Raw genomic sequence first — 27,127 nt, 5'->3', positions numbered from 1 at the left:
CAGTCATTTTGGAAGGAAAATAGCTTGGCAGTATAATCAGAAGCTGAACGTATGCATATATTCAATTCCATTCCTAGGTATATGCCGAACAGAAGTTTATGTATATTTTTACCAACAGATCTGTATATAAATGTTCATAATAGCACTATTTTTAATAGCCCCAAACTGATAATAACTTAAATCAATAACAAAATAAGTTGTAGTATCATCACACAGTGGAATACTGTATAGCAGTGAAAATAAATGGACGATCGCCAGGAAAGTCATGCACAAACCTCATAAATATAATGTTAAGGGAAAGAAACCAGAGTCAAAGAGTACATACTATGTGATTCCAGTATGTAAAGTTGAAAAAGCAAACAACATTCATCTATGGTGTTGGAAGCTAGGGTAGTGGTTACCCTTGAGTGACTGCAAGGGGGCACTTCCAGAGTTGCAGTGATGTTCTGATTCTTCGCCAGGTGCTAGTTTCGTGGGGTTGCTTATCTTGTGAAATGTCATCGAGTGGTATGCTTACGATGGCACACTAGCTAATACTTGCTGTTCTGATTGCGAGCTAATACCTGGGCAGGGAACGGCTAAGTCTAGGTGAGAGTGCTTGCGGTTCTGATTGCTAGCTAATAGTTATTTCTGTCCACTGAATAGCCCGAGGGGACATGAGTCCTGTTCTTGCTTTGTTTACAGACCTTCAGGGGCAATAAGCATTTATAAAAAGCATAGGGGGATAGTGAAGGAGAGCTTCCCAGAGCATAGTCTGACTTTGAGCCATGGCCCTGGGGGGCAAAGCCAGAAAGGAGTGGAGGCCAGATGCAGCACTGCTGTTGGCGCTGAGCATGTGTGTGAGGTGGGGCTGCCCTTGACTGGACACTGGGTCTCAGACTGTGGCACAGCTGACATCACAGAATCCACTGTGAGGCTACAGCTGGGCTTCGGGACCTAGAAATTCAGACAAAACACTGCATGCATTCTCAGATTGTTTGGTTTTTTATTTAAATTGCAGTAAGGAAGCTGAAATGGGCTCTCCAGGGGTATTTCCCTGAGCCCTGGTCCCCTTTGCAGCTCCCAGCTCTAGGTCCTATTGATGGGCTTCAGCGGTCACTGGCTCCATGGTCTCAGATGTCACACCTCCAGTGATCTCCAGCCCCTGGCCACTCTCTGCTGTCTCTACGATGGCCTCCATTCGGGTCCCTTCCACTGGCTTCGCCAGGATGCTCACATATTTATCACCTGAGGAGGCCACTGTCTTTGTAGTAAGACTGGCTCTGACGTTCCTGAAGAAGGAGCTGATCCTGCTGAGTCTCTCGGTGGTGGGACCTGAACTCGCTGTAGATAAGCTCCTGCCCGATTTGTGCGAGGTCCTGGACTCGTTGGTGATGGGAGCACGGCTGATGCCTTTGTGAGCAGTGCCCTGCTCGCTGCCCCCCGGGCTGCCGTGGCCTTTGTCCTTTTGGTCATCTCTAGTGGCTCTGCGGCCGCCTGAGCACGGGCCAGCTGCTTTCTGGATGGTCTTGTTCCCCGCTGCCTTGTGGTGGCTTTCCACTGAACTGCAGAGCGAGGGGCTCGTAAGAGCTCTGTCCTCTCCCCAGTGCTCCCTTCTCTCCCTTCTTCCCTTGCGGGCCTGGGACACCCTCTGTGAGCTGCCATCCTGTTCACTCACTTTGCCTTCCTGTGGCAAGGTGGAGATGAGGGTCCCCTCGCCCTCCTCGTCGGCTCTTCCTTCAGCAGTCTTGCTGGTGGGTTCTGCTCCGACCACAGTCACGCCGGCCTCTGGGGAGAGGCTGGTGGACGTGCTGGAAGCATACCCTGAATAGTTCGCGGCACCTGCCAAGCATACCCTGAATTGTTCGCAGCACCGTTTTCCTGCTCCTCCGGGATGTTCTGGCAGTGCCCCCAGTGGCTATGTTGGTTTTGCTTCCTCCTGGACCGTTGCCGGCTGTGGCTGCTGTGGCCGTGCTCTGCTCTTCAGGGGCAGGAGACTTGATCACTGCCACGCTCGAAGCACCCGCTGCGGTGCCTCCTGCCACCCCTGCTGTCTCCACCTTTGTCGTTGCCCGCGATGCTGACGCTTTGTCAAGCACTGTAGGTTTTACTTTTGCAGTGGCCACATCGGGCATGGTATCGGGCTTGTGGGAGTCCAGTTGGATCCCCTCCCCACCAGCAAAAGCTGCAGACGTGGCCCCGGCCAGCTCAGAGCACGTGTGGAGGCTGCAGATGCTCACCTGGTCCTGATCCCACTTGCCTTGGAAATCCTCCACTGCCGGGCTCCTGCCGTCCTCCTCCTCCTCGAACACAGGCAGGCAGGTCATGTCCCAGGCTGGAACGGCGTAGGTGCGGCTGAGACCCTCCACTGGTGGTCGCAGGAGGTAAATCAGCTCTTCCCAAGAGGTGAAGAGGTCTTCCTGCGCGTCCAGAGGGGCACACAGCTGCAGGTACCAGGAGCGACCAGTGGCAAACTTCACGCGCAGCTGTTGTTTCTCACGATTGTGAGTGGAGATGCTCACTAACGTCAGGGGAAGGAGCCTGGTGAGCTCTAAGGTCTTTGCAGCCTCGTGGCTCTTGCCCTTGGCGGCCTGGCTGTGCTCAGCATGCTCTTCACAGCCGGTGGCCCATCGGGCCAGCAGCATGGTGTCTGGGAGTGGGAGGACGGGGCTGCTGCATGCGATGCCCACGGTCACCATGCAGACACAGTTGTGCACGTCAATCAGGTCTCCCCTCTTCGTGATCTGGATAAAGTCGCTCTCGAATATCTGTGCGTCCTTGAATAGGTCGTATTCGCCGTTGCGCAGTTGCTGCTGCAGCTTCCCCGTGGTGGTGTTGAACAGGCCCACCCCGGTGCTGCTCTGGGCTGTGTGATACGGGAGCAGAGAGTCCCCACTCATGGCTGTCTTTGATCACGACAGGCAGCGCGGTTAAGGTGGGCCCCTGGCTCTTCGCTCCCTCGGCCTCACTGGCAGAAGAGCGAGCTGCGGTGCTCGTAGGTCACACACCGGCGGCCCTACGGCAGGTCTTCCGAGCCCGCCCCACAGGCCCCCACCTTTGCCTCAGGGTCTCTCAGAGGCAGGGGTGTGGGTAGGGGCACAGATGATCACAGCGGGGACGCTGTAGGGCGCCTGGACCCCAGGCTGAATCTCCTCAAGTGTGTAGAGAGGTATGGTAGGCTCCCCCTCTGCCTCCCCTCACTTCTGCTTCTGGGTTTTTATCTCCCCAAGAGGCTGTGGTGAACTTCAGTCCTAGTGAGAGAAGTGACCACTTTCTCAGCCTAAGCCCCTGGCACAGCCTGTTTATCCTCTGGTGCCCTTTGTGACCTATCACTGTCACACAGCCCTTTGCCTCATTGTGACCTATCGCTGTCACATAGCCCTTTGCCTCATCCCCCAGCTGCCCCCTCAGGGCAGGGCCCCCATCCTCTCCCAAAGGACGGGGAGGACATGTCCTCCCGCGGAGGACAGGCCCATCCTGCCAGGGACTCAGGTGCGTACCGAAATAAAAATGTCTTCAACTGGGAAAGTTTTGGGTGGGTCCTTTTTCTTTTCCTCCCCCAAATTCAGCTACTGGATGAAATCTAGAGGAATGTAAGATGATGGGATAAATTTGAACCATTTAAGCTCATGGTTTAATTGTATCGAATAACGTAGAGTTGGCGGTTGCGATCCTTAGTCTGTCCTCTCATAAAATCTCAGGAAACGTTGACGATGGTGATTTTTAATAATCACATTAAAAATTGCTTCTCCTAGGCACCCTGCTGCATGCTTCACATATGGTGGTAAGAATACACTGAGTTTGGTACTGGTAACTACTGTTCCCAGTTTATAGGTGAAGAAATTGAGGTTGTATCTCCTGTTTAAATTCCCAGAGCTAATGGTAGCAGAGGCACTATTTGAATGTAGGTCTACCTGATTCTAAAGCCTTTGTTCTGAACCACTGCAGTACTTAGCCTCACAAAGAAAGCTTGGCCCAGCCAAATGCTTTCAAACTGGACTGATTTAACCACCTTTAAGAAGACCTGTTTGGTGCATTATTAGAAGCTGCGTAATTAATTTTATGTGTGTCTATATGTTACGGAGAGAACCCAAGACAGCGGTTGGGCTGACCTGGGGGTTAAATTATCCAGGGGATCACTCAGATCCTCCCTTCCTTTATGCTTGTGCAAACAGTCTGTGTGTGGAAACCTAGTTATTCTTATGACATGTCCTCCCCCAGTGAAATGGGGGGTGAGTAGCCTGAGATGTAAGCTTTGATTCCAAGAGCCTGCCAGATGCCATCCTGTAGTAACCTCCCTACCAGGCAGAAGTGGTTTGGAAGCCTTGACACCTGTGGGGAGCATGTACCATTAGACATCCCGCCTCATTGCCACTCCCACAGAGCTAGTCACAGAACAAGTGATTTCTAAATTGTGACTTGAAAGTTTTGAGAAAGGCCCTTGCTGCCAACTCTCTTATCTCCAGTTTGATGTTATGCTTGAAATCCCACCATAGAGATTCATTCCTTGAGGATAAAGGCTATCTTTCTGTTAAAATACACACACCTGTCCCTCAACAGATGACTGGATAAGCAAAATGTGGTCTCTCCATACAGTGGAATATTGTTCGGCCATAAAAAGGAATGAAGTACTGATATATGTCACAACATGGGTGAACTTTGAAAACATTATCCTCAGTGAAAGAAGCCACATATTGTATGATTCTATTTATAGGAAATAGCCAGAAGAGGCAAATCCATAGAGACAGATATTAGATTAGTGGTTGCCTAGGGCTGGAGGGAGCAGAGAATGGGGAGTACAGGATTTCCTTTTGTGGTGATGAGAAATTCTGGAACTACATAGTGGTGACGGTTACATAGTATTGTGAATGCACTGAATGCCACTGAATTGTACACTCTTAAGATTACAGTGGTGAATTTTATCACAATCACACACACACACACACACACACACACACTCCTGCTCATTTAATAGATGGGTTAAGAGCAGTTATCTTTTCATTGTTCCCGGTCTCAGGGGAACTTATTCAGTCTTTCACCATAAAGTATGTTGTTAGCTGTAGTTTTATTTCAGAATTGCCCTTTGTCAAGTTTAAGAAGTTCACTTCTGTTCTTAGTTTTCTGGGCATTTTTATCGTGAAGGATTATTGATTTTTTTCAAATGCTTTTTCTGCATCTGTTGAGCTAATTACTTGATTTTTTTTTTTTTTTGTGGTACGCGGGCCTCTCACTGTGTGGCCTCTCTAGTTTCGGAGCACAGGTTCCGGACGCGCAGGCTCAGCGGCCACGGCTCACGGGCCCAGCCGCTCCGCGGCACGTGGGATCCTCCCGGACCGGGTCACGAACCCGCGTACCCTGCGTCGGCAGGCGGACTCTCAACCACTGCGCCACCAGGGAAGCCCAATTATATATTTTTAAGTATATTTTTATCAGGAAAAAGGGAGAAAAGTCACTATATCCCACCTGAATGGCTAAAAGGAAAGAGCTAAACAGTATCAAATGTTGGCAAGGATGTGGAACAACCAGGACTGTAGTACATTCCTGGTGGGAATTATTATTTCCACAGTCATTTTGGAAGGAAAATAGCTTGGCAGTATAATCAGAAGCTGAACGTATGCATATATTCAATTCCATTCCTAGGTATATGCCGAACAGAAGTTTATGTATATTTTTACCAACAGATCTGTATATAAATGTTCATAATAGCACTATTTTTAATAGCCCCAAACTGATAATAACTTAAATCAATAACAAAATAAGTTGTAGTATCATCACACAGTGGAATACTGTATAGCAGTGAAAATAAATGGCCAGGAAAGTCATGCACAAACCTCATAAATATAATGTTAAGGGAAAGAAACCAGAGTCAAAGAGTACATACTATGTGATTCCAGTATGTAAAGTTGAAAAAGCAAACAACATTCATCTATGGTGTTGGAAGCTAGGGTAGTGGTTACCCTTGAGTGACTGCAAGGGGGCACTTCCAGAGTTGCAGTGATGTTCTGATTCTTCGCCAGGTGCTAGTTTCGTGGGGTTGCTTATCTTGTGAAATGTCATCGAGTGGTATGCTTACGATGGCACACTAGCTAATACTTGCTGTTCTGATTGCGAGCTAATACCTGGGCAGGGAACGGCTAAGTCTAGGTGAGAGTGCTTGCGGTTCTGATTGCTAGCTAATAGTTATTTCTGTCCACTGAATAGCCCGAGGGGACATGAGTCCTGTTCTTGCTTTGTTTACAGACCTTCAGGGGCAATAAGCATTTATAAAAAGCATAGGGGGATAGTGAAGGAGAGCTTCCCAGAGCATAGTCTGACTTTGAGCCATGGCCCTGGGGGGCAAAGCCAGAAAGGAGTGGAGGCCAGATGCAGCACTGCTGTTGGCGCTGAGCATGTGTGTGAGGTGGGGCTGCCCTTGACTGGACACTGGGTCTCAGACTGTGGCACAGCTGACATCACAGAATCCACTGTGAGGCTACAGCTGGGCTTCGGGACCTAGAAATTCAGACAAAACACTGCATGCATTCTCAGATTGTTTGGTTTTTTATTTAAATTGCAGTAAGGAAGCTGAAATGGGCTCTCCAGGGGTATTTCCCTGAGCCCTGGTCCCCTTTGCAGCTCCCAGCTCTAGGTCCTATTGATGGGCTTCAGCGGTCACTGGCTCCATGGTCTCAGATGTCACACCTCCAGTGATCTCCAGCCCCTGGCCACTCTCTGCTGTCTCTACGATGGCCTCCATTCGGGTCCCTTCCACTGGCTTCGCCAGGATGCTCACATATTTATCACCTGAGGAGGCCACTGTCTTTGTAGTAAGACTGGCTCTGACGTTCCTGAAGAAGGAGCTGATCCTGCTGAGTCTCTCGGTGGTGGGACCTGAACTCGCTGTAGATAAGCTCCTGCCCGATTTGTGCGAGGTCCTGGACTCGTTGGTGATGGGAGCACGGCTGATGCCTTTGTGAGCAGTGCCCTGCTCGCTGCCCCCCGGGCTGCCGTGGCCTTTGTCCTTTTGGTCATCTCTAGTGGCTCTGCGGCCGCCTGAGCACGGGCCAGCTGCTTTCTGGATGGTCTTGTTCCCCGCTGCCTTGTGGTGGCTTTCCACTGAACTGCAGAGCGAGGGGCTCGTAAGAGCTCTGTCCTCTCCCCAGTGCTCCCTTCTCTCCCTTCTTCCCTTGCGGGCCTGGGACACCCTCTGTGAGCTGCCATCCTGTTCACTCACTTTGCCTTCCTGTGGCAAGGTGGAGATGAGGGTCCCCTCGCCCTCCTCGTCGGCTCTTCCTTCAGCAGTCTTGCTGGTGGGTTCTGCTCCGACCACAGTCACGCCGGCCTCTGGGGAGAGGCTGGTGGACGTGCTGGAAGCATACCCTGAATAGTTCGCGGCACCTGCCAAGCATACCCTGAATTGTTCGCAGCACCGTTTTCCTGCTCCTCCGGGATGTTCTGGCAGTGCCCCCAGTGGCTATGTTGGTTTTGCTTCCTCCTGGACCGTTGCCGGCTGTGGCTGCTGTGGCCGTGCTCTGCTCTTCAGGGGCAGGAGACTTGATCACTGCCACGCTCGAAGCACCCGCTGCGGTGCCTCCTGCCACCCCTGCTGTCTCCACCTTTGTCGTTGCCCGCGATGCTGACGCTTTGTCAAGCACTGTAGGTTTTACTTTTGCAGTGGCCACATCGGGCATGGTATCGGGCTTGTGGGAGTCCAGTTGGATCCCCTCCCCACCAGCAAAAGCTGCAGACGTGGCCCCGGCCAGCTCAGAGCACGTGTGGAGGCTGCAGATGCTCACCTGGTCCTGATCCCACTTGCCTTGGAAATCCTCCACTGCCGGGCTCCTGCCGTCCTCCTCCTCCTCGAACACAGGCAGGCAGGTCATGTCCCAGGCTGGAACGGCGTAGGTGCGGCTGAGACCCTCCACTGGTGGTCGCAGGAGGTAAATCAGCTCTTCCCAAGAGGTGAAGAGGTCTTCCTGCGCGTCCAGAGGGGCACACAGCTGCAGGTACCAGGAGCGACCAGTGGCAAACTTCACGCGCAGCTGTTGTTTCTCACGATTGTGAGTGGAGATGCTCACTAACGTCAGGGGAAGGAGCCTGGTGAGCTCTAAGGTCTTTGCAGCCTCGTGGCTCTTGCCCTTGGCGGCCTGGCTGTGCTCAGCATGCTCTTCACAGCCGGTGGCCCATCGGGCCAGCAGCATGGTGTCTGGGAGTGGGAGGACGGGGCTGCTGCATGCGATGCCCACGGTCACCATGCAGACACAGTTGTGCACGTCAATCAGGTCTCCCCTCTTCGTGATCTGGATAAAGTCGCTCTCGAATATCTGTGCGTCCTTGAATAGGTCGTATTCGCCGTTGCGCAGTTGCTGCTGCAGCTTCCCCGTGGTGGTGTTGAACAGGCCCACCCCGGTGCTGCTCTGGGCCGTGTGATACGGGAGCAGAGAGTCCCCACTCATGGCTGTCTTTGATCACGACAGGCAGCGCGGTTAAGGTGGGCCCCTGGCTCTTCGCTCCCTCGGCCTCACTGGCAGAAGAGCGAGCTGCGGTGCTCGTAGGTCACACACCGGCGGCCCTACGGCAGGTCTTCCGAGCCCGCCCCACAGGCCCCCACCTTTGCCTCAGGGTCTCTCAGAGGCAGGGGTGTGGGTAGGGGCACAGATGATCACAGCGGGGACGCTGTAGGGCGCCTGGACCCCAGGCTGAATCTCCTCAAGTGTGTAGAGAGGTATGGTAGGCTCCCCCTCTGCCTCCCCTCACTTCTGCTTCTGGGTTTTTATCTCCCCAAGAGGCTGTGGTGAACTTCAGTCCTAGTGAGAGAAGTGACCACTTTCTCAGCCTAAGCCCCTGGCACAGCCTGTTTATCCTCTGGTGCCCTTTGTGACCTATCACTGTCACACAGCCCTTTGCCTCATTGTGACCTATCGCTGTCACATAGCCCTTTGCCTCATCCCCCAGCTGCCCCCTCAGGGCAGGGCCCCCATCCTCTCCCAAAGGACGGGGAGGACATGTCCTCCCGCGGAGGACAGGCCCATCCTGCCAGGGACTCAGGTGCGTACCGAAATAAAAATGTCTTCAACTGGGAAAGTTTTGGGTGGGTCCTTTTTCTTTTCCTCCCCCAAATTCAGCTACTGGATGAAATCTAGAGGAATGTAAGATGATGGGATAAATTTGAACCATTTAAGCTCATGGTTTAATTGTATCGAATAACGTAGAGTTGGCGGTTGCGATCCTTAGTCTGTCCTCTCATAAAATCTCAGGAAACGTTGACGATGGTGATTTTTAATAATCACATTAAAAATTGCTTCTCCTAGGCACCCTGCTGCATGCTTCACATATGGTGGTAAGAATACACTGAGTTTGGTACTGGTAACTACTGTTCCCAGTTTATAGGTGAAGAAATTGAGGTTGTATCTCCTGTTTAAATTCCCAGAGCTAATGGTAGCAGAGGCACTATTTGAATGTAGGTCTACCTGATTCTAAAGCCTTTGTTCTGAACCACTGCAGTACTTAGCCTCACAAAGAAAGCTTGGCCCAGCCAAATGCTTTCAAACTGGACTGATTTAACCACCTTTAAGAAGACCTATTTGGTGCATTATTAGAAGCTGCATAATTAATTTTATGTGTGTCTATATGTTATGGAGAGAACCCAAGACAGCGGTTGGGCTGACCTGGGGGTTAAATTATCCAGGGGATCACTCAGATCCTCCCTTCCTTTATGCTTGTGCAAACAGTCTGTGTGTGGAAACCTAGTTATTCTTATGACATGTCCTCCCCCAGTGAAATGGGGGGTGAGTAGCCTGAGATGTAAGCTTTGATTCCAAGAGCCTGCCAGATGCCGTCCTGTAGTAACCTCCCTACCAGGCAGAAGTGGTTTGGAAGCCTTGACACCTGTGGGGAGCATGTACCATTAGACATCCCGCCTCATTGCCACTCCCACAGAGCTAGTCACAGAACAAGTGATTTCTAAATTGTGACTTGAAAGTTTTGAGAAAGGCCCTTGCTGCCAACTCTCTTATCTCCAGTTTGATGTTATGCTTGAAATCCCACCATAGAGATTCATTCCTTGAGGATAAAGGCTATCTTTCTGTTAAAATACACACACCTGTCCCTCAACAGATGACTGGATAAGCAAAATGTGGTCTCTCCATACAGTGGAATATTGTTCGGCCATAAAAAGGAATGAAGTACTGATATATGTCACAACATGGGTGAACTTTGAAAACATTATCCTCAGTGAAAGAAGCCACATATTGTATGATTCTATTTATAGGAAATAGCCGGAAGAGGCAAATCCATAGAGACAGATGTTAGATTAGTGGTTGCCTAGGGCTGGAGGGAGCAGAGAATGGGGAGTACAGGATTTCCTTTTGTGGTGATGAGAAATTCTGGAACTACATAGTGGTGACGGTTACATAGTATTGTGAATGCACTGAATGCCACTGAATTGTACACTCTAAAATTACAGTGGTGAATTTTATCACAATCACACACACACACACACACACACACACACACACACACACACACACACACACACACACACACACACCTGCTCATTTAATAGATGGGTTAAGAGCAGTTATCTTTTCATTGTTCCGTGTCTCAGGGGAACTTATTCAATCTTTCACCATAAAGTATGTTGTTAGTTGTAGTTTTATTTCAGAATTGCCCTTTGTCAAGTTTAAGAAGTTCACTTCTGTTCTTAGTTTTCTGGGCATTTTTATCGTGAAGGATTATTGATTTTTTTCAAATGCTTTTTCTGCATCTATTGAGCTGATTACTTGATTTTTTTTTTTTTTTGTGGTACGCGGGCCTCTCACTGTGTGGCCTCTCTGGTTTCGGAGCACAGGCTCCGGACACGCAGACTCAGCAGCCACAGCTCACGGGCCCAGCCGCTCCGCGGCATGTGGGATCCTCCCGGACCGGGTCACGAACTCGCGTACCCTGCTTTGGCAGGCGGACTCTCAACCACTGCGCCACCAGGGAAGCCCCATTACTCTTGTTTTAGATTAATATTCCAAGGGTTTTTAGTAAACATATTTAGCACAGTTGAAATTTACAGGACCCTTGTTTTTGTCTTTTTTTTAATTGATTTTAATTTTTTACTGAAGTATAATGACTTACAATATTAGTTTCAGGTGTGCAACATAGTGATGCAATATTTTTATAGATTACAAAATGATCATGATAAGTCTAGTTAACATCTGTCACCAAAGTTATTACAATATTATTGACTATATTTCTTGTGCTGTACATTACATTCAGTGACTTATTTGATAGCTAGAAGTCTGTAACCTCTTAATCTTCCTCAAATACTTTATCCCTCACACCCTCCCCTCCGGCAACTACCAGTTTGTTCTCTGTATCTATGAGTCTGTTTCTGTTTTATAATGTTTGTTCATTTATTTTGTTGTTTAGATTCCACGTATGAGTGAAATCATATGATATTTGTCTTTCTTTGTTTGACTTATTTCATTTAGCATAATACCCTCTAGGTCCATCCATGTTATTGCAAATGGCAAGATTTCCTTCTTTTTATGGCTGAGTAATATTCCATTATGTGTGTCTATCTCATATCTTCTTTATCCATTCATCCGTTGATGGACACTTAAGTTGCTTCCGTATCTTGGCTAGTGTAAATAATGCTGCCGTGAACATAGGAGTGCATGTATCTTTTTGAATTAGTGTTTTTGTTTTCTTCAGGTAAATACCCAGAAGTGAAATTGGTGAATAATATAGTAGTTGTATTTTCAATTGATTTAGGACTCTCCATATTGTTTTTTGTAGTGGCTGTACTAATTTACAGTCCCACCAACAGTGTATGACAGTTCCCTTTTCTCCACATCCTCTCAGCACTTGTCACTTGTTTTTTTAGTAATAGACAGCCAGCTGTTCAGACACGTGTGAAGTAATATCTCATGTGGTTTTGATTTGCATTTTCCTTGTGATTAGTGATGTTGAGCATCTTATCATGTGTCTGTTGGACATCTGTATGTCTTTTTTGGAAAAATGTCTATTCAGGTCCTCTGCTCATTTTTCAATTGGGTTGTTTTTTGCTGTTGAGTTGTATGAGTTTTTTGTCTATTTTGGGTATTAACCCCTTATCGAATATATCATATGCAAGTATTTTCTCCTATTCAGTAGGCTGCATTTTCATTTTATTATGTTGAGGTGTGGTATCTTCTATACCCATTTTGTTGAGAGTTTTTACTGTACATGGGTTGAATTTTGTCAAAAGCTTTTTTTGCATCTTTTGAGATGATAGTATGATTTTTCCTTCAGTTATTTAATGTGGTGTATCACATTGATTGATTTGCAGATAGAGTGATCTTAATCATGTGTATCATTCTTTTAATGTATTATTGAATTCAGTTTGCTAATATTTTGTTAAGAATTTTTGCATCTATGTTCATCAGTGATATTGGCCTATAATTTTCTTTTTTTGTGATACCTTTGTCTGGTTTTGGTATCAAGGTGATCCTGGCCTCATAGAATGAGTATGGAAGTATTCCTTCCTCTTCAATTTTTTTGGAATAGTTGAAGAAGAATAGATGTTAACTCCTTTTTAAATGTTTGTTGGAATTCACCTGTGAAACTCTCTAGTCCTGGATGGTTTTTGGTGGGAGGTTTTTTTTTTTTAACTGATTAAATTTCCTTAGGGTAATTGGTCTGTTCTTGATTCAGTCTTGGAAGATTGTCCATTTTTAAGAATTTGTCCATTTCCTTTAGTTGTCCATTTTATTGGAGTATAATTGTTCATAGTAATCTCTTATGCTCCTTTGTATTTCTGGTATTTTTTTTTTTTTTTTCCTTTTGCAGTACGCGGGCCTCTCACTGTTGTGGCCGCTCCCGTTGCGGAGCACAGGCTCAGCGGCCATGGCTCACGGGCCCAGCCGCTCTGCAGCATGTGGGATCCTCCTGGACCGGGGCACGAACCCTTGCCCCCCGCATCGGCAGGCGGACCCTCAACCACTGTGCCACCAGGGAAGCCCAGTTTATCAATTTTTTAGATTTTTTTCTAAGAAGCAGTTTTTAGTGTCATTGATCTTTTGTTTTTGTAGTCTCTGTTTCATTTAGTTCTGCTCTGATCTTTATTAGTTCTTTCCTTCTACTAACTTTGGGTTTTGTTTTTTTTTAGTTCCTTTAGATATAAGGTTATTTATTTGAGACTTTTCTTGTTTCCCGAGGTAGACTTGTATTGCTATAAACCTCCCTCTTAGAGCTACTTGCCCTACATCCCATAGATTTTGGAACACTATGTTTCATTTTCATTTTTCTAAAGATATTTTTAAATTTCCCCTTTGATTTTTTCATTGACCCATTGGTTTGTTTGTAGCATATTGTTTAGACTCCATGTGTTTGTGTTTTTTGCAGTTTGTTTCTTGTAGTTGATTTCTAATCTCATAGTGTTCTGGTTGGAAAAGATGCTTTATGAGATTTCAATATTCTTAAATTTGTTAAGACTTGTTTTGTGGCCTCACAAGTGGTCTGTCCTGGAGAGTATTCCATTTGCACTTGAAAAGAATGTATTTTACTGCTTTTGAATGGAATGTTTTATATATATATAATTACTTGGTGTAATGTGTCATTTAAGACCAGTGTTTCCTTCCTGATTTTCTGTCTGGATGATGTGTTCATTGATGTAAGTGGAGTGTTAAAGTTCCCTGCTCTTGTAGATTTTGCTTGTTTGTAAAACTCTTTATCTCTTCTTCAGATCTGAATCATAGCCTTGCTGGGTAGAGTACTGTTGCTTGTAGTTTTTTCCCTTTCATCACTTTGAATATATTTTGCTACTCCCTTCTGGCCTGCAGAATTTCTGCTGAAGAGTCAGCTAGCAGTCTTGTGGAAGTTCCCTTGTATGTAACTAGTGCTTTCCCTCCTGCTGCTTTTAAGATTTTATCTTTCTCTTTAATTTTTGCCATTTTAGTTATAATGTGTCTTGCTATGGACCACTTTGGATTCATCTTGTTTGGGACTCTTTCTTCCTCTTGGACTTGGATGTCTGTTTCCTTCCCCAGATTGGGGATGTTTTCAGCTATTATTTCTTTAAATAATAATAAATTTCTTCTGCCCTTTTTTCTGTCTCTTCCTGCTGGGATCCCCATAACGTGAATTTTAGTAGGCTTGACGTTGTGTCACAGGTGCCTGAAACTATCCTTATTTTAAAAAATTCTTTTTTCTGTTCAGCTTGGGTGATTTCCACTACTCTGTCTTCTGGTTCACTTATCTGTTCCTCTGTATCAGTCTACTGTTGATTCCTTCTAGTGTATTTTTTTATATCAGTTATTGTTTTCTTCAGCTCTGTTTGGTTCTTCTTTACATTTTCTAACTCTTTGTTAAACTTTTCACTTCGTTCATCCATTCTTCTCTGAGTTTGTTGAGCATCTTGATGATCATTACCCCAGACTCTTTATCAGGTAGATTGCTTACCTGCACTTCACATAGTTCTTCTTCTGGGGTTATGTCTTCTTCCTTTCTTTGGAACCTATTTCTCTGTCCCCTCATTTTGCCTAATTCTGTGTGTTTGTTTCTGTGTGTTAGGTCAGTCAGTTACATGTCCCAATCTTGGGGAAATGACCTTATGTAGGAGATGTCCTGTGGGGCTCAGCAGCACACTCCCCTCTTGTCACCAGAGCTGTACACTCTAGGGGTGCCCCCTGTGTGGACTGCATGGGTCCTTCTGTTGTGGTGGGACTGACTACTAGGGGTGTGCTGGTAGGTGAGGCTGGCCCCTGGCCCAGTTGACTGCCAGGCCCTCCCTTGTGCAGTGGCTGCATGCCCACTGGTGGGCAGGGTTGGATCCCATCCAGCTTGGGGTGCAGCCCCGGGGGGGGTGTCTCATGGCTGGTGCTGGCCCATTGGTGAGCGGGGCCAGGTCCTACCACAACCCTTGTCTTTGAAATTTCATCCCAGGATCATTCAACAAATAACTGTGACCATTAAAGGCCGTGGTGGCTAGGCAGATTTTCACATTTTAGCTTTGTTATGAATGACTTTGCCATATTTGGTAAGAAAGAAGTAAAAAGAACCCTTGAGTTTGCCCTTCATTTAATTCATAAAACAAAGAAAAAATTTTAAAAAAACCCATCCAAAGTGCCTTTTACTGAGTACGAGGCTATCCTTCAGGATTTAAAGCAGTTTCAGGTTTGATCATGCATCCTCAGTTATCCTGTGTGTAAGATTAGGTGGTATCCAACTCACTTAAAAGCTGATGAAAGTCATATGACCCAGCAAATAAGCTAGCAGGAAAGAGCCGTTTTTAGACTTCATCTGGTGCTTTCATATACTTCATATACTTTAAATGCTGACATTTTTTTACCTATGAGTTACATAAACAAAACCTTAGATCAACATGTTTCATTTGATGCAATTCTTAAGAAAAATGTCAGTGGGATAGACTTTGTGAAAGAAGAGTAATGCCAGTATGTATGGTGATGGTAGAAAGATATTATTTTGTAGAACAGATTTATTACAGCAGAGTTGGCTGACAAAAGTATTTCAATGAAGCAAACTTGTAGGATTTCCCTACTGACTTCTATTTTTCCTTGAAATGTGATGAGATAAAAGCTGAGCATCTGGTAACATGCTGGTGACACAGTGCCTAGTGTGGCTTTTGTTTACTGGAGCACCAGTGGGAGTTTTATCTGTGGGATATTGTCATTCCAATTTAGCAGTTTGTTTTGTTTTTACAGTATGTTCCACCATCTCATTTGGACCACCAGCTGTTTCTGGGTTCCTCCTTCCTGTCTCCTTTTGTTTATATTCTATCTCAGAAAAAGTCAAAACTCTGAAGCTTTTCTTCCTTGAGTGAGAATGAAGTGACAAATAAGTCCAAAGCAAAAACAGACCTCACCAGAGTAGGTCCTGTGTCAGCCAGGTTAGGGAACTGAGAAATTAGAGTCACCCACATTGTGTGATTGGAGAAGGTACTGAGCAATACCCTCTGCTCAGAAAAGACACCTAACTCATTGTTCTGTCATAGTGCCTACATCCCAGACATGAGATCTATTTCTTTAAATCGACCTTCACATTCAAGAGTCTGTTATTGAAATGTAATTACTCCTGGAAGGAGTCGTTTGTTTGTTTGTTGTTTAACCAACTAGCTTTGGCCTAGTGGAGAGGAGTTGAGAGCTCTTTGAGAGTAAAACATTCTAGGAGAAGGGAGGTGATTGCTTTGAGGGACTGTTTTCATGATTCTTCTATGAATGCTGTAATTGAATGTTTTTAATTAGAATTTTTTCAGTGGCTCTGATAAACACCTTGAAGTCCTTCTACTCTGTTTTTTTTTTTAAGTGTTGCTTGATTTTTTTTAAAGCAATTACTTTTCCAAGAATGAAAGATATGATATGTGACAGAAAATGAAATAGGAGTAGGCAAAATAATTTCACCTAATTCACAATTTAAGGAAGTCTTACCCATTGTATTGTCTTTTAAATGTCATGTCACAAAATGAAAAATTAGAGTTACTTTGCTTGGAGTAAATGCCCTTATTAATTTGATTTGGATTTACTTATAGATAGGAATGACTAGAGTTGATTTCTTCAGAGGATTGCCGGCTTTGATTTTGTATTGGCGTCTGCCAGGCCAAGAAGCTTAACTAATACTTTCCTGGTGTGTTATAATGCTTTGTATTTCTGTTACTAGTTCCCTCAATCATTTCCTCATTGGAAATCAAAAGTGTTTGGCAATTACAGAAATAACTTATCTGATCACAGTCTGCCTCAGGGGCTTGGGTAGGACAAAGGAAACAGTGACTGTTTTCCATTTCATTTTGGGAAATCCACATATGATAGCTGTTGCTATGTGTACATTAGGAAAATAGTTACCTGAAGCAGACAACTCACCTTGGAGAGTTTCTAAACTTACCCAAAGAGTCTATTCTAAGAGATCAAAAATTTAGCAGTTGCCTTAAGTTGTCACTTCCCTAGTTTTTCGTAAATTACTACCTCTTCCAAAAGTTGATTTCATGTAGCTTTACTGCCTGAAATTTGCTTTCTCAAAAGTGACTACAGTTTATTTTTTAAATGAAATTGTTACATGACATTCATCATTTTTCAATTTTATCATAGCTTCTAAAGTGACTCATGATTAATAGTGGAATTTAAATATCGAACTGAAAAATCAAAATGTGAAATTCTGGATGAAAAGCAAATTTTAAAAAAAATGCTGTGGGACTTCCCTGGTGGTGCAGTGGTTAAGAATCTGCCTGCCAATGCAGGGGACACGGGTTCAAGCCCTGGTCTGGGACGATCCCACATGCTGCAGAGCAGCTAAGCCCACGCACCACAACTTCTGAGCCTGCACTCTAGAGCCCACGAGCCACAACTACTGAGCCCACGTGCCACAACTACTGAAGCCTGCATGCCTAGAGCCCATGCTTCGCAACAAGAGAAGCCACCGCAGTGAGAAGCCTGCGCACTGCAATGAAGAGTAGCTCCTGCTCCCTGCAACTAGAGAAAGCCCGAGTGCAGCAATGAAGACCCAGTGCAGCCAAAAATAAATAAATAAATGAATAAAAAAAAAAAAAAAAGAATGCTGTAGTTGTAATGGTAATGGTCATGGTGGTGCTCATCTTTGGAAAAACTATATACAGAAGCAACAGTTAAATCATTGATATTTTTGGTATATACTTAATTAAGTGTTTAGTTTTTGTAAAAGTAAGTCATTTGGATTTAAAACTATTTTTAAGAAAGTTCTAGTTGTTACAGATTTAAAAACCCAACTCTTTAGCCAATGTTCTAAGGTATATTTATTTGAATAAATGAATTATAAAGTTTTTGAAAAGTCTATCAATTGATATTAATATCAGTATATTAATAGGGCTAGACATTCCATTATTTTATAATGCTCCTGATTTTAATACTGATTTCTGAATGATACAGGACAGATGTCATTTTTATGACAATTCACAGTTTAGGAAGTTATAGCCAATTATCTTCATAGCTATATATACTATATTTTGTTTCATTTGTAGAAAGTGTAATTGGTTCCTGAGTCTAGAGTAAATTTACTTACATTTGAATCTGGGCTGTTGCACTTAACCTAAGTGTCACTTCAGACAGGCTAAAAACTGTGGCTAAGTTTTCTCATCTGTAAAATGGGTTGACAGTAGTACCCATCTGATAGGCTTATTGTGAGGAATAAATGTATTAGTTAGCAATAATGAATTACCCTAAGCTCCTCCTGTTGTGCCAGATACATAGTAAGAGGGCATTAAACAATTATCATTATTACGTGATTATAAAGACTGTATTATCCAATAATGCTGGAGTCATAGAGATCTGGGTTTAATCCCTAATCCTAGACTTATCAGTTAAGTGACCTTGGACAAGTTAGTTAACCTTTTTGATCTCAGTGTTAACATAAATATAATAGGATTGTTGTACTGGGTAAGCTTATCTCATGTAACTTAGCACATCTTTTGGTTGGATTAGATATGATAAATGGCAGCTCAAAAAAGAATGTAGTTTTCTCCTTTTTCATTTCTAATTTTACTGATTTGCATCCTCTCTCTTTTCTTCTTGATGAGTCTGGCTAAAGTTTTATCTTCTCAAAGAACCAACTTTTAGTTTCATTGATCTTTGCTATTGTTTTCTTCATTTCTATTTCATTTATTTCTTCTCGGATCTTTATGATTTCGTTCGTTCTACTGACTTTGGGTTTTCTTTGTTCTTCTTTCTATAGTTGCTTTAGGTATAAGGTTAGATTGTTTACTTGAGATTTTTCTTGTTTCTTGAGGTGAGATTGAATTGCTATAAACTTCCCTCTTAGAACTGCTTTTGTGGCATCCCATAGGTTTTGGGTTGTTGTGTTTTTGTTGTCATTTGTTTCTATGTATTTTTTTATTTCTTCTTTGATTTCTTCAGTGATCTCTTGGTTATTTAGTAGTGCACTGTTTAGCCTCCATGTATTTGTGTTTTTTACAGTTTTTTTTTCCTGTAATTGATTTCCAGTCTCATAGTGTTGTGGTCAGAAAAGATGCTTGATACGATACCAGTTTTCTTAAATTTTCCAAGGCTTGATTTGTAGCCCAAGATGTGATCTATCCTGGAGAATGTTCTGTGTGCACTTGAGAAGAAAGTGTATTCTGCCCCTTTTGGGTGGAATGTCCTATAAATATCAATTAAATCTAACTGGTCTATTGTGTCATTTTAAAGCTTGTGTTTCCTTATTTATATTGTTTGGATGATCTGTTTGTTGGCGTAAGTGGGGTGTTAAAGTCCCCTACTATTGTGTTACTGTCGATTTCCCCTTTTATAGTTGTTAACATTTGTCTTACTTATTGAAGTGCTCCTATGTTGGGTACATAAATACTTAAAATTGCTATATATTCTTCCTGGGTTGATCCCTTGATCATTATGTAGTGTCCTTCCTTATCTCTTGTAACAGTCTTTATTTTAAAGTCTGTTTTATCTGATATGAGTATTGCTACTCCAGCTTTCTTTTGATTTCTGTTTGCATGGAATATCTTTTTCCATCCCTTCACTTTCAGTCTGTATGTGTCCCTAGGTCTGAAGTGGGTCTCTTGTAGACAGTTGTGCATGTGTATGCACAACTGACACCACAGAAATACAAAGGATTATAAGAGACTACTGCAAACAACTATATGTCAATAAAATGGACAACCACAAAGAAATGAACAAATTTTTGGAAAGGTACGAATTTCCAAGACTGAACCAGGAAGAATTAGAAAACATAAACAGACCTATCACAAGTAATGAAATTGAAATTGTAATTAAAAATCTTCTAACAAACAAAAGTCCAGGACCGGATGGCTTCACAGGCGAATTCTGTCAAACATTTAGAGAAGAGCTAACACCTGTCCTTCTCAAACTCTTCCAAAAATTGCAGAAGGAGGAACACTCCCAAATTTATTCTACAAAGCCACCATCACCCTGATACCAAAACCAGACAAAGATATCACAGTAAAAGAAAATTACAGACCAATATCACCGATGAACGTAATGCAAAAATGCTCAACAAAATACTAGCAAACAGAATCCAGCAACACATTAAAAGGATCATACACCATGATCAAGTGGGGTTTATCCCAGGAATGCAAGGATTCTTCAGTATACATAAATCAATCAATGTGATACACCATATTAACAAATTAAGGAATAAAAACCATCTGATCATCTCAGTAGATGCAGAAAAAGACATTTCAACTACATGAATCAAATGACAGGATTTTCTAAGTTGAAACTTAAAAACAGAAACCCGTGGTTAGGACCAAGAATGAGATTCCTCTAACTAATTTAGGCATCAACAGTTGGAATTTAGACCAAACAAATAATATAACAAGCAAGACCCATTCAGAAATGAGTATCATACAAACACAGTTCTGTTCCAAGTGTGAGAAAGTATCAGGAAGTTGGGAGATTTCCTTTTGTTCCTGGAGTCTTACTGAGCTTGAGAAGAAAAGCCAGTTGAGGAAACCTGGTAGAGAAGAAAGCAGGCGCTGATTCAGAGGAAGAACTCTATTTTTGCCCTCATATCATCTTCTTTTCGTGTAAAGACCTCTTAGAAGAAGTTCCAGCGTGCTTAGGAGTGCGCCGCCGCCTCGCTGCACTGGGAGCTGTCCCTCCCGTCATCCATCTGGACCTTTCTGGGGCTGCCTGGGGAATGGGCAGTAGGAAGCCTTCCCTGGGCAGGTTTTTAAAACTGGAACTGAGAAAAGTAAACCCATCTCTGAGTTCCTAAAATGTAGCATGTACGGCCTATGGTGTGTCAGCAATATGTTTCCCAGCACGGTTTCAGAGAGGAGGAAGCCGCTTTGCAAAGAGAAAGAGAAGAGGGAAGCTGTCGTGGAGAAGAGCGAGGGGGCAGGCTGGGAGTGTTCGACTTGTCTGTGGTTCTGCTGTGTACGAGGCTCACCATGCACCGTCCTGTCCACGTGTTCCTGAGAGGCACACCTTCCTTAAGTTCTCTTAGCATAAGTCCTGTTAAGAAATCCAATCTGAGCTGGGTTTGTATCCCCTGCAACCTAGGATCCAAATTATTTTATTTTCACCTATTTCTCTCCAGTTATTTGGATGTTAAATTCAAATTAACGTGAAAGAAATATTGGAACAATAATAGCAATGAATCGTGCTTATAGTTTGCCTGGCACTAATTTTTGCACTTTACTTATATTAACTTATTTAAGCCTCAGAATGATCCAGTGAAGATCCTGTGGTAATATCTCCATTTTATATATGAAGCACAGTGAGATTAAAGAATTTGTCCAACTTTATATGTATATATTAGCACCAACATTCAAACCCAAATGGCCTGGCCCTGCCATGCTGTAACCACTACTGTCTCTGCCTCTGACTGGTGTGCTTCTTTCCTTCCCTCCCAGCCTTCTGTCTGTCCCACTCTGGCTGCAGCATCATCTCAAAATTATTAAATGAGCAGACGAAACAGAAGTGCCTGTTTTGAAAGCAATAGCCCCATTTCGTCAGTTCATGTGTTTGTGATCACAGCTGGGCTTATTCCCCTCTGCATTTATGAATTCTGTCACTCCTCACCCAACAGCGTCTGGATACAGACTGTTCAGTCTGGGAGGTACAAGATAAGTTGGGCACAGAACTTACTCTGAAAGCAGTGCCAAGTAGCTGTGTGACTATTCTCAGATTTTAAGGTCAGCTCATCATCTAGGAATTAAATTTCACTGGGAAGTTAATGTTCTCAGAACGTCTGGGACTGGTGTGTTCTAGATTAAGACATTTCCCCCATTGTTTACAGATATTTTAGCCTCTCAAAAAGCTCATCAGTCACACACACACAGACACATACACACATTTATCCACGTGCCTCCCTCCATCAACAACTGGAAATTGTCACAATTCACGCATCACCAGAGATTTGCAGTGATGTCCCTGCCATCTTCCAGTAAAATCTGCGGGATCTCGTCTGCATCTTGTGGCCTGGCCTTTTGTTGCCTGATGAATTTCATCATTATCATGTGATGCTCTCTGTGCTCACCATTCTTCACTTTTTATAAGGTCATCATTTTAAAAATATATAATCATAAAAGGTTTGTTTCAAACAGTTCTGTTCCTTGAATATTAAACTGTTCAGTCTCCAGGTAGGTATTCTGATAGTTACAGTGTTGCTGAAGATGTCATGGCTGAGAAGGTTTCTTTGGAAGTGATCTTCAAGGATGGGTATGTGTGTGTGGCTAATAGGGTGGGGTTAATGCTTGTTGAGTGAGTTATTTTGTGAACCATCAATGGGCCTGATTTTCCTGGGAACTTCTGTTTCTTTAAATACTTGTCAGATTATTAGTGCCTCTTGTTCTAAAATGTCATGATCATAGTATAGTGATTGCTTATGCGTCAGTGTTTTATAAAGAGTTGCTTTTTATTTTTAAAGACTGTGTGGAAAAATCTGCTGAAACCCTTCTCTCAGTTAAGCCATATACAAGACTAAGGATTCTGACCATAAGGCTGTGTTAGAATCACTCCCCATAATGAGAAGAGTCACTGATAGGATTGGTTGCATTGGAAGAAAGGTTGAAAAATAGTGCTTCAGGAAATAAGATGATTCCTAGTCAAAGCTGGAAGATGAGGGCCTAGCTGAAATTTAAAATCAGGCAACCAAGGTTAAGTCTGAGGTAAATATCGTTTACATACAAAAGAATCTGTAATTTTATAGCCACCTAATTAAAGGAAGGATTTTTGAATAAAAGATATGCAAGAGGGGACAAGGAAGCTTTTGGGGGTGGTGGTTATATATGTTCATTGTCTCGATTGGGCTAACGGTCTCTCTGTTGCATAAATGTGTCAGAACACACGTATGAACACATTTAAGTGTACGTTTTACAGTGTAAATGCATGCAGGTTATTGTGTGTCTGTCACACCTCGATAAAGCTGTTAAAAAGAAAAAAATCATAAGGATCCAAATCACAGGAAGCCTTTCAAGTAAAGTGCTCACCAGCGAGTCCTTCCCTCCGCCTGCGCCCTCTAGCCTGGGAGGTGAGCCAGGCTCCATCCCACAGGGGAGACTTGTATTAGCCCCACAAAGAGGAACATGTGATGAATGCAGTGGAGGGTCCACCAAGAGGGAGCATTTTTAGAACCACTGCACATTGGGGACTGGGGGGAAATTGAGAGATTCTCTAATACTCTAGGAAAATAGATTTACAGTTTCTAGTGACTTGTCCAAGAGAGTGCAGCTATTGATTAGAAAACTAAAGAAAGCAAGTGATTTTGGAGAGGGGGGTCAGTGACCTGCCCTTGAAGGCAAGCTGAGTGTTGCCGTGGAGACGCGCCTCACAGCCAGAAGAGGAAGGTCGCGAGGCATAGAACCAAAAAGAACAAGGAGCATATGGACAAGACTTTTAGTGACGATACAGAACATGGAGAACAGCAGTGAGAGATACAGTTGGAACCGTTTCCTTTTTAAGGAAAGTAATGAATTGAGTGAACTTTCCATGACCAGCTTCTACAGGGAGGATGATTGTTTTCTTATGTGACACAGATCACTTTCTACTCAAAAGTTCTTATTATTAAATAACATGTGGTACCCCTCAATTCTTATTAATACTTTTGGAAATTCAGGGTTATAAATACAACCTAAGACAAAAAAAATCTTACTAAAATTTGACTGTAATGAAGGTACATTTCTAGTTATTTTAAAATTCATTTCAGAATTTTATTAGTAAAAGTACAGACTCTGTCCTAATTATAAATTATAACATAATACTTTCAGCTGAATAACAAAGGAGTAAAATGTTTTTTGAAAAACATTTCAAAATAAAAAAAAATAACATGTATAGGGGTACCTGTACATATGAGGAATTTGTCTTTTTACTTGAATAAACCAAGTTGCAACACATTATGTAATACTTGCATAAATATGTCTTGTAAAAACCTAAATATATTTCCATTTGCATTTATATGACCATAAATGTATCTTTAAAAGGACTGAAAAGATTCACATCAAAGCGGTTACTTCTGAGGAAGACAATGGGATTGGATGGGCCGCCTACAAAATCTGATTCAAAACGTCTCAACATGGAGAACATCTTCAGGTGTTAACTGTGTATTTAAAAATATGTTTCAAAAAGATGCAAAAACAAATATAGTCAGTAACAGACTAAATATTTTAGTGCCTTGAAGCCTAGAAATGGAAAATTAGAAGTGACTATTCTAAAAATCTGTTATAAATGGATTAGTAAGTGGAATTGTAAATATATTTATATATATCTCTTCATAGTGGAGAGTAAGCTTATAGGTCTCATTTTTCCCGGTGGCAGCACAGGCTAAAAATACAAATGAGTGAACAAAGAATTTAGATAAATGCATAGATGGAAGACCCTTACTGCCTTATAAAGGAAAGTCATTGAGATCTGGGCTGTATTCCTAAATCATAGAAGATTATATTTTCAGGGCTGAAACACTGAGTCACGTGATAACTGAGTATTTCCAGGACAGGTTTATACATGTTCTTCAGGTGTGACCTTCTCAGGCTTTTCCTTGAGCACCTGGTGTTCTGTCTCTTGTGCCCTGAAAGAGTAGGAGGTGAGTTTCACCCTCTGGGAGTTCTGAGCACTCTTGCCATCCCTTCTGTCTCTGATGCTCAGATCACGTGGGAGGGAAACTGCCCTTCCTGGGATTGTAGTATGTTTGGTCCTCAGTGTCCCCATAGGTCTTCAGGGTCTTTAAAGGTATGATTTTTGGTAATTTATTTGGCTTTTTCTAGTTGTTGCAAGAGATGCCTTGCCATGACCTACCACATCTTCCATGGAAGGGAAATCCTGCAGGCTGTGCTTAAAACCTCATCTTGATGTCGCATGTAATTACCGACAGCGTATCTGCCAGGAAGTATTTCACACATAATTTTTCTTTGCCGGCAACTGGGAGCACATGGCCTGTGCGTTGGATTTCCTCAGAAAGAGGGTGTTGTTTGTGCCCTTCCTTCCGGGCTGGGAGTGTACTCTCTGCTGGGCTGCCTTCTCGCTGTCTGCCACAGGCCCCAGCGCACCCGGGCTGTGTTGTGCCTGGCTGCAGCACAGCCTCTGTCCACCGCCTGGATCCTGGAGCCGCCCCAATCTGTTCTAGCCCTGAGAAAGGAGTGTCCATCCTGCCTCTGTTTCAGCATCTCTGTGGGGGTGATCCCATCATCTTGGAATTCCTGGAATGTTGTCACCATGGTCCGTCTCCATAGAGACTTCTAGTTTATGTTTTGAAGATTATTCAGAGGGGCTCTAATAATGTATTTCTTTTTTATTCACCACTTCCCTTCCCTTAACCTATAAACTTGTGGTTTGAATTTAGTGCCAGGAAAAGTTGTTTCTTTAGAGTTGACGTGTTTTTTACTGTGCAATTATGGCATAATGGCAGCCACACAATTTATTATTCTCTATCTGTCTGTCTATCTATCTATATCTATCATCTATCATGTATTAGACCTTAGTATGAGGGTATGCAGAACCTCAGTGGCAGCACTGATGTTATCTTGTAGTCAGAATGTTTACATCTTCTTTTTAGTCCTCGACTTAAAAATTTTTTACTTTCCTTAGTTATATCTTTCGTTGTAATCTATTTTAAATCCTTCTGGGAATAGGAGGGATATAAGTCATTTGACACATAAAAGTAATTTGTGTAAGAATTAAACATTACACTTCTTAATATAAATTTGGGTTTGCTCAATTAGCATGCAGAGCAACAACAATTGTGAATATTTTAGAATGCTAATAGAACATTTTCTTAAGGCTTATTTGATTATACTATTGAATTCTGCTCACACATATAAATACTTTATAATTCATGAGGCAGACTTTATTCTTATACCAAAACAAATAGAGCCAACATTTATCATCTGTTTATCTCTGAATGCATCATTCCCCTTATCGTTTAGAATAATCTTGGGAGATAGAAAATATCCTTAGGAAAATTGAGAGAAAATTGAACAGCGTGTCTTTGAGCTCAGGGTTCCACAGTTTGTTGCATTACATTTTAAATGGAGCCAAGATTATTCACTATTTATACCTTTGTTGTTAGACAAAGATTGCTTTCTATCATCATTTGTTCAGAAACAGAAGACATCTGGTAGTACATTGTGCTGAAATCATTTGGCTGGGAAAAAAAGGAAAAAAGTATCCGTTTAACAGCCTGCCAGATGGTTGACAAAGAATGCCTTCACTAATTTGTGGGACAATTATTCTTCAGTACTGGGCTGTTCCTGAGAACAAAATGCTCAAATGAGCAGAAAGCTTCAGACAAAAAATGTAGCCATACTGTAATGATTCCATAGGCGTTACCCAACTTTTCATTCCTCGATTAATTCGCTTTAGAGCACAGGTTTTCTGAATGAAGAGAGAGTGGAGTACGTTGGATTTCAAATCCAATATCTTGATAATACTATATTGTTAACTAAATTTTAAGCATCAAATCCTTCCCAGTTTTCACACTTACCTGAAAGGGAATGTGATCTAAGATTGACACAAGCGCATGGTTATCCAGAGCAGACAAAGTCCCTTTTAGGATACTTTGAGCTTGATCACAGTCTCCATGTGCATCTTCGGCTGATGCTATCTTTTTATTCTCCCTGGATTAATTTAAAAGTGAGAATCATGTTACGGATAAGAAGCCGCTCTTTTCCTTTGTCTTGGCAGGAGCTGGAAAGAAGTACTTTGTTGTTTTTTTTGGAAAGCCTTAATTCTAGATATTGTTTGCTGGGTTTCTACCCTCCTGGATGTTAGCTGCTCTGGAAGCTTTGCCGGAAAAACCCAGAGCTGTCCTGCCACCTTCTGCATGATGCAAGGCAGAGTCAGGGGCTTTGATGTCAGAGCCAGGGTCCCGTCTTCGTCCTGACAATATTGCTCTATGCTCTGGGGAAATGACCTAGTCCCTCTAAATTTCAGTTTCACGTAGGGTTGTTTTTGAGGATTAAATGAGAAAGTATGTTAAATGTTTGGTAAGTGGTAGCAAGAGTAATGATGATAATAATTATCTGCCACCATGATAAACACCCATCCTTCCCTATTTACCTTCTCTATTAAAATGCATAAATATTTCTACTAGTAAACCTCTAAATATGGTTTCTTGCTCCTGTCTCTCTTCCATGAACACAGATTTAAGTGTCTATCCTGTCTTTGTCATTAAACACTGTGTCTATCTCAGCTTAGGCTGCCATAACCAAATACCATGGACTGGGTGGCTTTACAAACAGAAATCT

General features: G+C 43.1%; 2 protein-coding genes across 2 annotated transcripts; both read right to left on the bottom strand.

Moving 5' to 3' along the window:
* Positions 1-906: 906 nt before the first annotated feature.
* LOC101290365 (Golgi associated RAB2 interactor protein 4-like) lies at positions 907-2,879 on the bottom strand. The gene is made up of 2 exons (XM_004266701.3): positions 1,835-2,879; positions 907-1,803 (listed from the first exon to the last, which is right to left on the bottom strand). The coding sequence occupies exons 1-2, from the start codon at positions 2,877-2,879 to the stop codon at positions 1,076-1,078; spliced, it is 1,773 nt and encodes a 590-aa protein (XP_004266749.2). The 3' UTR covers positions 907-1,075.
* Positions 2,880-6,441: 3,562 nt separating this feature from the next.
* On the bottom strand, positions 6,442-8,414 carry LOC125964055 (Golgi associated RAB2 interactor protein 4-like). The gene is made up of 2 exons (XM_049708252.1): positions 7,370-8,414; positions 6,442-7,338 (listed from the first exon to the last, which is right to left on the bottom strand). The coding sequence occupies exons 1-2, from the start codon at positions 8,412-8,414 to the stop codon at positions 6,611-6,613; spliced, it is 1,773 nt and encodes a 590-aa protein (XP_049564209.1). The 3' UTR covers positions 6,442-6,610.
* Between the last annotated feature and the right edge of the window lie 18,713 nt (positions 8,415-27,127).

This window comes from Orcinus orca, chromosome 1 (genome assembly GCF_937001465.1).
Source record: "Orcinus orca chromosome 1, mOrcOrc1.1, whole genome shotgun sequence".
NCBI classification, from domain to species: Eukaryota; Metazoa; Chordata; class Mammalia; order Artiodactyla; family Delphinidae; genus Orcinus; species Orcinus orca.
The sequence above is the reverse complement of the archived record's forward strand: the minus strand, read 5'-3'. Positions and strand labels throughout refer to the sequence as shown.